The sequence below is a fragment of the Ischnura elegans genome, chromosome 10 (genome assembly GCF_921293095.1).
Source record: "Ischnura elegans chromosome 10, ioIscEleg1.1, whole genome shotgun sequence".
NCBI classification, from domain to species: Eukaryota; Metazoa; Arthropoda; class Insecta; order Odonata; family Coenagrionidae; genus Ischnura; species Ischnura elegans.
Genome location: NC_060255.1, coordinates 6,451,576 through 6,468,727, shown reverse-complemented (window position 1 = coordinate 6,468,727; position 17,152 = coordinate 6,451,576). Strand labels below are relative to the sequence as shown.

The 17,152-nt window shown below is 38.9% G+C and overlaps 1 protein-coding gene across 1 annotated transcript in view; it reads left to right on the top strand.

The window, feature by feature from the left end:
* The window catches only part of LOC124167109 (lachesin-like), a 462,868-nt gene that overhangs the window by 244,983 nt on the left and 200,733 nt on the right, over window positions 1-17,152 (top strand). Inside the window, exons 3-4 of the mRNA XM_046544909.1 lie at window positions 3,613-3,740; window positions 16,467-16,635. Coding sequence (XP_046400865.1) covers window positions 3,613-3,740; window positions 16,467-16,635 — 297 coding nt within the window. The remainder of the gene's footprint in view (window positions 1-3,612; window positions 3,741-16,466; window positions 16,636-17,152) is intronic.

Genomic DNA, 17,152 nt, shown 5'->3' with positions numbered 1-17,152 from the left:
GTCAATTCCTACTTCCCTAGGTGGCCCCAATAGGACAAGATAAGGGTGCATTCATGGGAGACCCTGCGAAATTGGAGCCAAGTTTAATTTAGAAAGTTTGCCTGAGAAAATCGTAGTCGTCGGAGGGTCGGGGCGAAGAGTTTCCTTGGAAGCAGCCGAGTCGTCAGGATGTGCAAGGAGTACAAAAGCAAAGTAAGGCCCGAGGAATGGATGACCGTGAGTGAAAAAAGGAGCAAAACTTAAACGCGAAATCAAGAAAAGCAGCAAATGGCGAGGAAGAGAAAATTCTTTTTCGCCACGCATGGAGAAAATTGTTACAAAAATAATTGAAGAAAAGCTAGTGATGCAAGTAGTATTAAAGAAATTTTTAAATTTCTCAAAGAATGCCGTCGTTTCTGCTGGAGGGATATCCTATTCAAGTGTGTCGCAACTCGCAAACGCATAAAAGAACTTCGTCCAGTTTGAGTTAGCTTGGCTAGTTTACCGTAAAGAAAATAAGTCAAATTTTAAACTTGTCTAAGCAGCAAAATGCGTATTTGCCTCCAAGTTTGGCCCGGATTTTCCCGGAATATAACCCACGGAGTAAGTGTTATGTGTGCGTGATTGATTGTGTATGTGTGTGATTTCTTAACTGATGCAGCCTTAGCGAGGCCCCCCAAAGCCCTCGCGAAGGTTTCTTCACTGTTGAACGAGTGTTAGTGAAGGGTTTCCGGTTGAGAGGCTGGGGTTGGTCACTGCTGCGAATCTTCCCGTTCCAGCATAGCAACACAGTGTTTTGTTTATACCTTTGACGAGGTCCCCTGTTACGGCCATTGGGTTTTTTTCCAGCCGAACTTTTTCCCTGGATCTTATTACTGGCCAGAGAAAAAAAATTAAAATACGCAAATATTTTACAAGCGGCAGCGAAGAACGGCATCTTTCTTTGCAAAGTATTATTTTTAAATATCTTAACAAAGCATTGAAATAGAAATATATTCAAAAAATTATATTTTAATAGATTTACTACGAAGTAGTCGACTTATCTCGTTGACTTAAAAATCGTAGCCATGAATTCCACAACTGCAGTGTACGAAATTTTTCAGCAAGTAACGCTTTCATTCCTGTTCGCGACAGCTAAACTTTTCTTGGCTTAGCGTAACTATAGAGTTCTAAAGTTCAAAAATAAGATACGTTGATTCAAAAGAACTTCAGGTTTCGTGACTCGACTTCGGATAAACATTTGTTAATAATTGCTGGAATTTCACTAGAAATCAAGCATAAACAAGGAAAAAATGTTTCTCTGATCGAGAGACAGACTTAATTGGCCGTGTTAATTCCATTTACGATCGATGCGCCGTTGAAGCTGCAATTGAAGGAATATGTGATTTTTATCGTGGCATAGCTGCCGATCTGGTAATGACGGAGCTTATTTCTATGGCACTACGCACCATAGTCTTCAATATGTCTCTGCCTTCATCATCGTCCTTTCTCCTGGCCCCAGTGCCCTGTCCAAACACCTCGCGATGACCCGCAGGGCAGGTCACACAACTATTATTCCTTATTTACTTCTACTTACACCCGCAATTCATCTTTAACGTCAATCCTAATGCCTGCCGAATCAACAGACTTGCACTGCTCTTCGATTTATTATACGGACCTCCCCATTGCAGCCTCGGGGTAATTCTGACCGAATGATATGAATGCGAGCGAGGTTTCTGGTGGCTTCTCACGTTCCAGAACGAATGCCCCCCTTCCATTTCCCCCTTCCCCTCCTTGGGGGTATTTACTTACACCCAGCCTCGAGTAAACAATCATGAAAGAGCCTTTTAATCTCAAGGCCGACATTTGGAACGAATCCATACAATCTGCTCCCACCCTGCACAAGTCTACGCCAACCCCTCTCCAACCCCTCTCTTATTTCCATTCCAATATTTGCCTATTCATTGGTGGGGAGACTCATTCCGTTATAAATACATATGGCCTCGCGTGAGCACACATATCGCCTCGGGCGGAATTCATTCTCTCTTTCTCTCTCTCTCGCATCACACGTCTCTCTCTCCTTCGATCAATCTCTCCCACTCCCGATATTTTCAATTTTTTTCTTTCGCCCCCTCGGCCCCATTCAACCCCGAGGCTGTCACTCGCCAACCATGCAAGGCCCCATTTGTCCACTCCCTTCTCCAAATGGCTCGGCCGTCCGACACTGTTTGCTCTCCCCTGCAGCCGAGTAGTGGGTGGAAAAAAATGCTGAGCGGATCCTTGGTCTTCGGCAGGGCATCATGGGTAAAACCCTTAGCGAGGGCGAGGGGAGGATTTTGCGGCTGCGGGGCGTGATGGTCGGAGAGATAGAAATGTCCACCGCGTCTCATCGAAGCGTGTGTGTCAGTGCTCGAGTTGTCGCCATTTCTCGCTCTAGTTCACTGCTTGCGTCGTATTGAACTGTTATGGCTATGTTAAATGTAAAAAAGGACTACCATGAAGTTGAAGCCGTAGAGGAAATAAAAAAAGAGCGTCTAAGGTGGTCACGCAGTTTACGATAGCCGAGGCTAACATTGAAACCCACAACTTTGGTAAATGGAAAAAAGTTAGCAAATATTAAAATTTATGTAATAATTAAAGTTATATTTCGCTAAATATGATAGTACTTGTACGATATCTCAAGCATTAAATTTAATGGAGATGAAAGTTCCAATCGAATTGAACAACATGCAATAAACGGTATCGTCTAAATCAGCCAATCACGCCCATCAGGGAGTAAGATGTGGGATGTCACCGTACAAATCTTTATCGCGTGCGCGGATGTGGTTCTTATTAATGTTCGCCCTCGGTTTGTTACGAGAATGTATTCGACTTATGATGAGATCCATCGGTGACCAAAGAAAATAGTTTCAGTGGATAAAGCATTGCGTTTGTCTGTTTGAACCGTACCCACTTGCCATCTACGTGGATAGGTCATCTGGCTCAGTTGTATGGATATTCTAATTTATGCTGACAATATATTAAATTTGTCATGGAGGGACGTTTTTCTAATTGATTCGTAGTAAACTTTTAATGCTTTTAATTAAATTTGTCATTTAATTTTGGTATTTCATCTTTTTCCTTCTGGAAAGGGTATAATCATCATCGCGATCAGAGTTGTTACACTAGTTTTCCGAGTGAGGGATCTTTTTTCTTGAGGGGTTATTTTCTAATGAATTACCCTCGAGTAGTTATGCACATGATGACATAGTGTAGATACTCAGGTGTACTTGTCATGCGGTTGAACTGTTCAAAGTACCCTGCGAAATTTTTTTAAATTGGTTTATTATTTTATGCTACAAGTAATAAATTTCAGTGGTAATTTTAGGTATCATAATCGTGATTGAAGTGAAATTGTACGCTAACAGTACCAAAAATTAAGCGCATTTTTAAGTATAATTCCTGCCTTACCTTCATGGAATAAGACATAGTTTTAGCGTGGTTAACTTTGAAAAAATTGTGAAGCGTTGGAAGCACATAAGTATATTTTTGTAGTTTAGCACTTTTAGAGTTGTAGCATCTTTTACAGAATGAAATGATGATACCCGACTCGTTTATTTTATTATAGTGCATTGAGAAATTTTGCCTTCAATCGTTTACTTCTTTTCTTTTCAGAGCCCACGACTGATATCATCGGAGCGCCGGATCTATACATAGATCGTGGAAGCACCATCAATCTGACTTGTGTGGTCCTCTATAGCCCGGAGCCACCTGCTTACATATTTTGGAACCATAATGACGCCGTGAGTAAATTTAACATTTATATCCTTCGAAGACGTTAAAGTTTTTCTGTAATAATGGTGTGGGTATGGTGTTTAATCATGCATGCAGTTCTAGATAGATTTTTATGGATGAATTAATGGGTAGTTATCACAAAATGTCTCTAAAATTAACTTGCTTTGCGAGAAGTCTTGTTACCATGTAATCTATCATGATTCTTAGCTACCGCGTATTCTGTTTTCAATGGATTGCAGCGATTAGTTTTACCATTTTGTCATATAAGGTGATTTCTTTCAAGTTGGTCTTGCCTTCATAAGTGAAAAATCAGGGAAGAAGTTTGAAAAGAAGGCCTTTTACTCTAAAAGTTATGCTTTGCTAGCATGCCTATGTTGAATTATAAAATTAAATTGGTAAAATGCATATATACTCCAAATTTAAATACTAGGAGTATATACTCATTATTTTCACACGTGATTAAGTTTAAATAATTGTTATAAATATGTATTGTTACGTGTAATTTTATATTATTATGCATTAAATGTAGGTAATGATCAATCAAATAGCATGATATAAAAGAAGCAATTATGCAAGCTTCCATGGGCTAACTTTTGACATGTTTTGCAGAAATAAGTGTGACTTATTTGTTTTAAGCATGTTTGGCAGATTTAAGTGTGTAAAGTTATGAACAATCTCATCTGCCACTGTTTTTGTAGAGTATCATACATGACAAATCGTTTTCGAGAGAGAGATTTATAAAATGTATGTTTGAGTACATCATCATTATTTTATCATGCATTTCCAACGACTATTCATATGTTTGTGCTGACCATATCTTATCTTCAGGCTCCAAAATTTACAGAATATTTTGTTTTTGTAAAACTTCAGCCAAGGACCAGAGATAATTTTTCAGGAATGAAGCAGAAATTACGAGGGGTACGCTGATGACATAAATAATTAATGAACGCATTGGAAAAACTTTTTAAGGGAGGTGCCAAATCATTTACTTCTTGGCTTCCTAGTTAAAGCATTAATTGCGAGTGAATATTACTGCTTTGAGGAGTCCAAGGGTAATGTGTGATCAAATAATTTTTAAACGGCACCCAATGACATTTAATATGATATATAAGAATTATTCGTCCCACCATTTCAACCACGAATCGCGAAACAACACGACCATGTTGTTGCAAATGGTTCGTTGAAATATTTGAATTAACGGTGCTTATGTTTTTAATTTTCTCATTTTGGAATGGCCCAACACCCCTCTGCATTCATCCCCCCCATAAATAAAACTTGGCATAGAATGTTATCCTCAAATGCATAATATAGAAATTAAACAAACGTGGTATTGCTTGCACCAACTTCCTCGGACTGCGAATACAACTATCCCAGTCTGCATCCAATTTTTCGTCGAGATTGAAAAGAGCCGAATCGGAATTTAGCAATGGTTCCCTTGTTCGATCACTCAATGCATTTCAAAATGAATGCGGAACTGTCAGTACTCACCCCATACAAACTCATTGGTGAATGGAATGCAGATTAAGGCTGACCCATTCCTTTGGCCACCTGCCATTTCATATGATACACATAGAACTTCGTCCCCAACCCCACAGCACTTACACCCGTCCAATTTCATGCCAGTGTCCCACATGCTCATCAACATAACCGACATGTGGAGATGGTCTTTGAGCACTTCATCAATCTATTCTCCAATAATCTATTCTTGTTCAATCCTACACAGTTTACCCTCTACCATACCTCATCTCCAATTCATATCAATCTTCAAGACCTTCCTCTGGCGCTCATGTCCTCATGTCTTCCTTCTCTCCCCTTCATCAGACCATCGGTTCTGACTATGTGGCCAATGAAGTTGTTCCGTCCTCTTCTCAGAGTTTCCAGAAGACTTTTCTTATCTCCGACTCTCCGTAGCACTTCCTCATCGATCACTTATTCAGTCGATTTAATCTCAAAAGTTCTTCTGTCGCAACAGATTTCCAGTGCTACCACTACAGTGTGCCAATAAAAATAAAAATTTTGGTTGTTATGTTGTACATGTTCTTTCATTATTTCTGTCCTCTTTCCCTTTGGGGACTGCTTTTATCAAATCCTAATTCCTCAGGATGTTGTCGATCTAGATGTCCCGTTCTCTTCTTAGGGCATTCAATACAACTATCCTTTCTTCATTTCTTCATAGAACTCGTTCTCATTCATTCTTCTATCACTCTATTGCTCATTTCATGTGTATCATATTTCTGCTGAACCAAATTTCTAATACTAATCTATGGTCCAATTCAGGATAAGTATTGGACGAGATGAAGTGTAATGATGATCATGTGTACAAATGATATTTTGATTGGAAAACACATACTTAGATTCTTCTACGCACCACTGGAATTTTTGGGTCATTTAGGAGGAATAAGATTCAAAAAATTCTAGAAAGTAAATTCTAATTTACTTAAAGTTAAATGATAGCATTAAATAAATTTAAACATTAATAGAAAGAGATAAGAAAATGAGGTGAATTGCGGAAGAAATAGCTAAAGGATGCAGGGCTAGAAAGCAATGAAAGTCACAAGATGGTGTGAAAAAGCAGGAAGGAGGCATATATGTAGTGGAAGGAACCAAGGCCAGCACGGGGCTGTACACCTACATCAGCGTAATATCTTGCGAACCACCTCTAAGGTGTTTGGAACGGGGCGGATCAATCACAAACATGCAATACCCACCCCACAGGCGCACTAAATGGTTAGAAATAAATTTGCATGGCAATCGGAATAACGCGAACACATTTATGCAGTCGGTGTCATCTCACACCAACCATGCATGAAACGCAAGACTGTAACACAAACAAATTTGCTGAGAATGGTAACATTTCCAACTTTAGCAATTACAGTGAGTCCATCTATTCAGTGTTAGGATCAAACAAAGGGTTTACCGCGAATGAATAAAGTTCAAGCAATACTTATAAATTTCAATGCGAGAAAAGTAGAGCTGAAGATGATGATGGTCATAATCATTATCCATGGGCCTATATTCGATCCGAAACATTTTAAAATGGGGATTAAAGCTTCATTCTCCAACCTGCATCATCTCCGTGTCCATTCTCATGTTGATGCTCAGTAAATAGCCCCACCCTCGACCGAAGGCGGTCGCGTAGCTTCGTCGCCGATGGTTTTGGACCTACGTTTGCAGGTGGCAGTCATTCCTTGCTAGATTCCCCGTGGGGAATAATGTGCGAACGTTTCTTGAGGCCTCCCCCGCTGGGAGGATGAGGTCAACGCAGTCCGGGCGAGGGCAGCAGCACTCCCCGGCGACAGTTCGCAACTCCCTCCTTGCTTTCGCCTCCTCATCCATCAGCGGGGCACGAGGGAGAATGAGAACGCTTACTTTCTCATATCCGGTGGTGCGAGGAAAGGCGAGGGAGGATTGTTGGGTGGGATGGTGCCATTCTTACTCCCCAACCCTCTTCAGCATCTGACAATATTTTTGTTGAACGGACAATCCATTAAAAATACACTTGGATCGATCTCTTATCACCGTTTCCATTTCAGATATGCCACTCATCCCGATCATTCTGCGAATGTTCTTTTTTATATAAATATATTCTCACCGATGGAGAACTTGTTTTCATGTGATGAGGAATTCACATATATATCTACTCGAAAAAAATAACTGAAGTGCCCTGGAAGCCCGCCAATATTGAAGGAAAGAAGCCCAGGGTAAATTGAAAGAGCCCAGAACAGCAACGAGGATTTAAAAAAGAAAGAGAAAAGAGTGATACTTGTGCATCATGCGATTTATGTCGATGGGGTCCGTACGCGAATGAATATTACGGGTGTGGGAATTTTCTTCCCCCTTCCAATTCTTGATCCTGAAACCTGTTAAATTATATATCTCCTATCGGTTATAAGTGGTGAGTATTTCAATACCTTAAAACTTTCAAGTATTTTTCCTGTTGTCGTTATTCAAGACATTGCCAATATAACCGTTCCAAATATATTTCGTATAACTCATCAATACGCTAAGGGCAATAAGTGTGAGGAATTTAAGAGTTGCACTCCTTTCAGTAACTCAACAATGTGTGACTATCTACAAAACTAAAAAATCACAGTACTTAATATGTGAATGGTGAACGCGTTTAGCGATTTCCTCCAAACATTGTATTTTAAATTTCTCTCGTAATCAAATACCGTTGTTAGGTGGGTGCTCCAACATCTTAATACTCACTGATATATTTGCCGTGGAGGTTTTTCAGAGTTTCCAAATGTATCCCTGGAATATATCTCTTATCGAAATGCGTTACTGGTCAGTGCATTATCTGGGCAATGCGTTGATATCTGCAGAATTTTAGAATTCCAATTTTTATTATGCAAACGGTGAATAAGTTCAATAATTTTCTCTGAGCTTTTCACACCAAATCTGCGATAAAATTGAATACTTCCTCTGTATTCCATCCTCGTAAAAGATAGAATTACTTAATTTGCTCATTAAAAAGATATTACGCTTTCTTCTAAGAAGCCCCATGCATGATGAATTTTCAATAATTTTATATGCTGAACTAAGCTGTGTGTGTAATTTAAATGTATCCCTAAAAGCCGTGAATTATTTTAAAAGTGTTTTGTAAATAATTTTGTATATTACTGCTGTGAACGAATATTTCCCCGAAATATAAGCATCGTTAAAATAGGAGGCCTCGCCAGCTTAGGTTTTGCGCAGATTACTCCAAATTCCATTCATTCAAATTCCTTATTTACATTAGTACAGCGTAAAAAATATTAATTTGGTTGGTTAATATTCAAATATAGCCACCGACACATCTGAATATCTTGGAAACCATTTTGAGCATTCTATAATATTGGTTGCAAGTCGGGAGAAATTTTTATTTGAAACAAAAATTAGATATTTTAAACTACTACTCACGTATTGGGTATGAAAACTCGTTGATGTACGTGTAATTTGAACGTACCTATACATTATATTATTCAATTAGCTTGGCTACTGCTAATTATGTTGCAACAACGATGTGAACGATGTGGACGTGGTATGTTTTTGAATAATTGTCACCATTAGACGAGAATAATTAGGTTCAGTGATCCCAAATCTCCATTTCTCCCACCATAATCGTGAATGCTAAATTGTCTCTTCTGATTAACTATTCTTCTGAAATAAATTTGACCTTCTCGTCGGTGAAAGGCGTCTTAATTGGCGTGTCATTGGGGATGCTAAAGGGGCAGAAGTTTAAATGGCGGCGAGGGGGTGATTTATCAGGCCGTGATGAAAATTCGAATGTCCAAGTCGCATCAGTGTCTGCTTAAACACTTTTAAAGCCCTTCTCTCATCATTATAAATCATCCCTTATCGCCTGCCGCCCCCGAGCACTCGCTATCGCCGCTCCCAATCCTCCAAATAGGATTTCCGTCTGCGGCGTCTCTCACTCCCTCCTCCTCTGAAGATCTCCTATCCGCGGCGTCTTGAGCCCACGACTCCCATTGCTTGGCTCTTCTAATCGCGTCCGAGTCTCCGCTCCCATCTCCCGCCACCCCCCCACAGCTGACTGCTGACTGATACGCTGATTCCGAACGAGTTGATAACGCCGCTGTCGTGGCAATGAGTGCCTCGCACGCGAGCGTCGTCTGGATCGTGAAAGCCGATTAATCGCCACTCTATCGCCTTAAACCACTGAAAACTCAATTCTCCTCGTGGCTCAGCATCGTTTACACCTCAAAATAACCATTCATGGGACTCGTAGTAAGTAGTACCTCTAACGTCTGTTATCTTTGATTGAAGTTATAATTCTTGGGCTGGTAGATCAACGAACGCTCGATCAAATAAAATACTTCATGGGGAAAGTATGGCAGATATTTTCCATTACATGTGGATTATATCAGCGCAAAAAATTAATTTAATTTCTGATTTCTCCACCAATCCATGTAGTGATGTAGGTAGGTACAACGAGGTGGTGCATTTTTGCATAAAATAGAGCACATGCCTTTTCATAAATTGGCGTATCCTTTAAACTGAGTAATTTCCTTTTACGCGTCACAAAATACCCTTTAATTTGTAAATTTTGGGCCCTAAAACATTAAAATTGTTTAAAATAATTATTGAATCCATTATTACACCTTCCCCATATGAAAACGTACTCAAGTTTTCAACATATTACATTCAAATCTGTGGCATAATTTTATAATCGCAAAGTGGTTAAGGACATTTGGCAAAACTCTTCCATTAGCTACGAATGTTGCGCATAATGGATATCCAGAATAATTTTCATCTCTTTAATAGATACCGATACCCAAATAGAGTTTTCACATAAAATCCCCATGGTGTTGACCAATTAATGGAAATGCTAATTGAATTCTGAAATTATTTTCATGAGAGATGAGGAAATCACGCCTTGAAATTGTGTTTATAATATCATGAGTGTTGAAAACTTTATGAAACCATCTTCTTGAGTCTGCAATCTACATTCCTGTTCGTACCAAACTTCTGCACTAGTTGTCCTCAATTGTTTCCCGAGTAATTTGTGTGCTTCGTTCTATCATTTTGCGTTATCTTGTAGTACTGCTTTTCTTTTCATAAAATTAGATTCTCATTGAGTGTAAAGATACAGAAAAGCATTAAAATAATTGCACATATGATATTCTTAAACGATTTTTGTAAAAAAGTAATTTATGATTATGAATAAAAGATACCTCCCCAAAGTAATGAGACTGGATTAATTTTTTTCATTTAACGGAGTAATATCTATATACCCTCAGCACAGGAATATTTTGTATTGTATTGTAATAATGGATCTGGAAAATAGCTTTGAGTTCGGAAGGCATCCAATGTGCAGTGGTGCCACTTTTTCTCAATTCTTTGCGTGAAAACCTTTGCACCCTCATCAACGTGGCGTTAAATTTGACATTCTAATCAGCTATGACCCTTTACGCAAGCATTCATGAATATTTGGTGTCTAATAATAGGCCTAAAAGGATGCGTAGAGTCAGAAATAGAACCATTGTGAAAGAACTGCACTTTTCTGAATTCTGTGCATGTAACCGTCACGCGAGAAGCCAGCCTTTGAGTGATCCACCCGAAACGATGCTTGAGGAAATGAGATAAGTGAACTCCCGTTTTGCCGTCGTGAGTGTGGTCGACCCAGACGAAGTGCCTGTGAGACGCATTAAATTCTCCCATACATGACCGCGTGATTCATCTCAACCCTTTCGGTTCCATACAACCAAACCTGCTTCCTCTCTTATCTGAAGCAGCGGTTGGTTGCCGACTGAGTTGGGTAATCTGCGGCGCTTTGAAATATGCGTTCCTCATGGCTCATGCTTGCGGCCCCTTAAACGGCCATTGTTTTCCGATGGCATGCCAAAATCTTATCTCGAAGACCTCTTTCTTATTTTCCCCATGCCGCAGGATTTGCACTGCTTTGAAGAGCTGGATTCCTCTTGTCCATTCGCCGATTCAGAATTAGCACGCCAAACTTCCCCAACAACGCGCAAACCGTGGAAGTTACATGCATCAATAGTTCACCGAAAAAGATATTGTTCAATAACTTGAATGGATGAAATGTGAACTTTAGAATTATCTTGCTATTTTTTCAACTTAATACACATTTTCAATGCGATTTATATTCGAAGATCGCTTTTATCAGCCGGAGTTGCCTTTTCAGCTCTCAATTCATCTGTAGGTACTGCCATAACTTCTTTTGCATACCGTACAGCGTACAGTACTATTTTTGTGGGTCTGAAATAATTTTTTTTAATTTAGAAATGTTATGCATGTATTTTCCAAAGGATCACGTAGACATAGTTGGTGGTTGTTCTATCTAACCCCATACGATTCGGTGTCATTATGCTGTACAAGTGATTTTAGATTTTTTTATCAATTCCTCATCAGTCGGTTAGTGGTTGTTGTGCTTGTTAAGTTTCAAATAAAAAAGTCGTGTGCTTACTACTGAGAATGCTTTTTTTAACGCTGCGACGCTTGAGATGCATATTTTACTGTACTAAGTACTATAGTACTAAGACGAATTTGAATGGTTATTCAATTCAAAGAATGACGCGGCACTTGTTAGCTTCGCAATAATATGAAGGCAACAACAGCGTAAAAGCAGTTTAGAACCAGTATTAAAGTCACTGCAGACGGGGCGGGGAGAACTATAAATCAGAATGAAAGATAATAAAATCCTTTAAGATTTTGTCTTTATTCACTTTGTGTCTATTGGTGCTTAGGTTTTTGGACAAGCAGTGTTTTTTATGTAAATAATGTCATCCACGTTGCGTTATATTAGTATAATATTTCCTTCTGAGTGTTACAAATATACTTGGATCCCATAAGTAGTTACTTGAATGCATGCATGAACGATATCTGTCACCTTTTCCTCATGTCGAACATCTTTGGGATTCTTTTTTTCTAAGCGAATATTATATAGTTTCGGCGACTTAAAAATTCATTCGTTTTTTTAATGGTAATGCGAACTTCTCTTTTTTCATTTGAATTCTTATTCAGAGTCATCGAGTATTTTTTTCTTCATCTAAGGATTTTTTGTTGAGTTCAATGATTAGACGAATTTGTTGTTGATCACGGGGACTCCCTCGATTAACTGTATTTCTGTTACTATTTTGCTTTAACTTTCAGGAAAATTTCCTTTGGCTAGAAATTTACGTAATAAGCCACTAAAGCACCATAGTTTAATATCTCTTTAGTCATACAGAATGATAGGAATTTCTGATTTGTGAAAATTTAAAGGGAGACCTCCGAATCCCCTCGTGATAATCCCTCTGGAAATTTACTCGCTAAATTGCCATGTGACGATGTTTTACGCTATTTTGCTGCGAATAATTGTGCAGTAAAAAGGTGAACGTTGTATATTTTAAGTAATTTGAATTTAGAACGCAGTATAACGATTAAAAATCACTGTGCACGGTGATGGATATAATATGGATGCGTAGGTGTTATGCGTCTCCTTAAGTGGAAACCCTCTCGTCCGTTCATGGAAATGTGCCCTGACTTTGTCTATTCTAAGAATCTATCCGCAAGAGTCAAAGTTGAGTAAGATACTGCGTTTTCTCATGTGCTAATTGCCCTAGCGTCAGCTTCCAGCCCCCAGAGAAGCGACCTCGGCTATCCCCCCTTTTCTTTCGGAATGCCCTCCGCTATCTTCTCCGAGGAATACCTCTGTAGAATATCAAAACGCCTTCGGGAACAACATCGGGGCCCTAACGATATCACGCACGCCCTGCTTGTAGTAGTATCACCCTCCATCGCCCCGGCGCCTCTAACTGCCGGAGCGCCACCTGACGCGAGCGGCATTAATCTCACGGCGGCCGATATTTCTGGTTAGCGCGGTTAGCGCCGCCTGGGTGCTTGGCGCCCGATCGGGTGGCGGCCCGCGGCATTCCATTTCATCGATTAAACCGACTGATATCGCCCATCCTGGATGCAACACTTCCTTAGCATCGAGAATCACTTGCGGGAGGGAATCGCTAATCTCGATACGATGGAATTACGATCCCTATACTGTGAGTAAAGGACAAAAGTAGTTATGTTCGCCTCTACGCATACAACCAAGAAAAAATTAGCAAAGTCTTCATCACGCGATTCAATTACCTGTAGTTTCTTTCGATTGAATTTTTTGTATTAAAATTAAGATGAAGCATAATGTTTTAATAAAATCTACTTAAAAGTCAATATTATCACGTTTATAGGTTTTACACCTGATAATGCTCTCTATCATTGCACACGTTTGCAATCTATTTACTGAGAAAATCTGAAGCCATTCTATATTTACCACGATTAATTGGCTATCTCTTTACATTATCCAATGATAGAGATAATGAATGGCTCTTAATGACAACTTCAGGTTTCTGCTGCTGTACAGCTCTCTTGAACGCCCTTGCCAATGGCAACTTCTAGCTCTGTGCACAGGATCAAAGAATGGAAAAAATAAATTAAAGATTATGTACCGGTTTATCTAGAGTCATCTTGAGCATTTTTTAAATATCTTCTCTAGTCCTTTATTCACAAATTGAACTTCCCACTTTAATACCTATGAAAGCCTTTTTGTTTTCCTCTAATCTATAAATTCTATTCTATTCCTCCATCTTCTACGTACACCTAACATTCTTAATTCAAACATGGCAACCCCTCAGCACTTAGCAATCGCTCCATACAAACCCTCTATTTCCTCCGTACCTATTCTAGAATCTTTAGTTTAGAATATAAATAATAAATCATCCTAATAGTAGCCACGTCTTAATAATACGAGCTGAGAAAATGTTTCTGCGTTTCGCAAGTCTTATAAGGGAGCGTAGTTCTTGAAGTTCCTTCCCAGGATATCCGGATGCGCAATTTTTGAGCTTTTTGTTTCGGAGAGGGAGTATCGTCCTTCTATTGTTCATTGGGGGGAAGTCCTTTCCTGGAAACGCCAGAAGGAGCCGTAATCGATTGGTCGTTTCGTGTTATCCTCCGCTATTGTTTTCGCGTGCTTGGGTCAAGACCTTGGTTCACACGATGTGAAACCGAACCCCGTATTCCTCGCCCTTTCTTTATCGTCTTCTCTCGCCCGCCACAAATACATCATCCTCCCGTTTCCTTATTTCACATGCGCATGCTTCCTTTGCTGTGGATATATTGCCCAGGGAGCCATCCGCCATCTCCTCACTCTCTCAAACCTTTTCTCGCTATTCTCCGTTGGGAAAGCTCCTTCGTGACTGCATGCGCACAACGAAACGAATAAACTAGCGCATCTTTCTCTGCGTCCCTGAAGATTACGCAGCTGCGTAGCAATACTTGATTTTGACACTCAGTTCAATTAATTTATTATCGTGGGCCATTTGGCCCATTAGATAATTTATAAGTGCACTACAGTTCAGTAAAAATCATTTGACAAAGGTTCAAAGAAAAAAAAACACTACATCAAGACTCAGTAAATGCAAAAAATAGAGGAAAAAACTTTTTAAAAAAACTGAAAAAAAAAACAAAATATAAACCTATACAAGCAAATACATACAATTGCATCCCGAATACGGATACTCGGGTATCTAGCCACACAACATTTTCAGACATATTAAATAAATTTGAAACAGAATCACAATTTTTTAAAGAAAAATATTCAGGAGTAACAAAAAGACGTAGGACCAATAGAAAATTAAACATTAGCAATACAAAGACATTCGTAAATTAGCAATTTTCCGAATGGTTGTTTTCTGCTGTTTATTGAAATAAACTGAGTACTATATATTACCTAAGAATTTTAGAATTTCCAATTTTAATTTGGTATTAATTCGTGTTCAGCAATGCATTGTTTAAATTTCAGTTTTTTCATCCTAGTAATTTTCTTTCTATCGTCATCTTTATTTAAAATGATTTCGCCAGAGTAACTGAATCGCTCAATTAGGAAAGGTGTACCTTTAATCTTTATCGTCTCATTATTTGCCAATAGAGATATTGAATTCTTATGTTTTCACAAAACTTAAATTGATGACTTCCTCTTTATAGAGATAAAGATATTAATTAATTTTGCATTCCATATTAATATTATACATAAACTCCGATTTATCCACGAATTTTCCAATAAGATCTCAGGGAAAATTATAGAAGTATGGATAAATGCAGAAGATTGGAGATAATTTTTTTGAATTTTTCAATGGAAGATATATTTTAATTCTTTAATATATGATGGTTTGAAAGTTAAATTAAATTATACTGGGTTTGCCTCGCAGGTATCTTTAGACTTTGATAGAACTGCAGTGAAGTCATTCTATTAGAGAATGCAAAGCCTGATAAACCAACGGGCTTATTTGAGTTAAAAATTTATACTAACCCGTTTTAGTATAAATAATTTTCTCCAGATTGGACATAAATTCAGCCATAAAGACTATATGTACATGCGTTTACCGTTTTGTATTTTTTGCTACTCTAAGTCTCACGGCAATGCTGATTGCTAGGGAAAGGAGTGTCTAATCATCCGTGCTAAGAAGATTAGAGTTCTGGACGAAACCCTTGGTCCTGGGGAATCGGCTCACCCTTCACATGAAGGTGCTTAGTGGCAGTCCTGTGTTTATCGTGATCCCACCAAAATGGGCAGCATCAGTTCAATTGCCTCCATTGCTGCGACCATCACGTACAATTAAGCGTGTTAAACTTTCCTGCTGCTGGCAGCATTCATTCAAACATTGATTTAATCAATTGGTCCATTTTTGATCTTAATACGGAAAAAAACCGTTTGTCGTCATTTATTTCCACGATACCTATTCCCAAAGGAATAATTATGTGTTATAGAATACTCCATGACTATTCTATTGGTTTAAAATTTTCTAGCAATTCAAATAAATGTATATTTTTCGTATTATAAGGTCATCTCCAATGGAGATGGGAGAATATTGAGTCGAGTTACCGATTTCACCAATTTCGGCATTGAATAGAACGCAATATTATTTCAAATAATCTTTTTAACTCTATTTTTAATTTAATTTTTATTCATACGGAAAGGTTAATAGGAACGTATAGGTGTTTTTTTTTCATGCCATTTTTTTGCCATTTGTTGGGTTTCCGTCATCTTAAGGCCTTTGATGTACTGTTTTTGGAGTTATGTAATTAAATCAATTAATCAAAATAAAGATGAATTTGCCTCAGCTTTGGGTTGCTGTCTCCACCTGAGGCTCTCTTCTCACGCATTCGCTCTGAGGGTTTCACGTGGTGGTGGCAGGTGAATCGCTGCTGCGGCAGGGCTTTGATGGTTTTGTCGATTGCAGATCATCAGCTACGATTCGCCGCGGGGCGGTGTCAGCGTCATCACCGAGAAAGGCGAGACCACCACGAGTTTCCTGCTCATCCAGAAGGCCAAACCGTCAGACTCCGGCCGCTACACGTGCAATCCATCCAACGCGCAGGCGAAAAGCATCACGGTCCACGTTTTAAACGGTGAGTTCCGAGCCTTGTCGCTTTTTAATTAACACCAGAGTCGTTTTTCACTCTAGACTTGAGTAGTGTCATTTAAAAGTGTGCAGAAATATTATCCGTAGTTTTTAGTATGCATGGTAGTACTGCTTCATATATTTTTCTACGAGTCAATAGGGTGTTATTGTAAGTGAATTGAAAAAATTACTAAAAATTTGATGCTATTATATGTGACGGAATTATATCTGTTAATATTGGCGTTTCTTTATTTGAGCTGGCGAATGTAATCACGGCATGGATTTTAAACATCTGGTATCCTAATATCTCCGCCACCCGCCTATTCGAGTGCCTTGCAGGGTAGTATGCATATGTAAACCGTGAATTCCAACTGTTTCCAGGCATACCTGACCGTGAAAGTCATTTTGATCGATCAAGATGTGGATAGTGTTATTCAATAGTACCTTGGCAGGAAATATTTTGCAGCTTGCACTATAAAATCCAAAGTCGTAAGATTCAGGGGACAAAGAGTCAATTGAATATC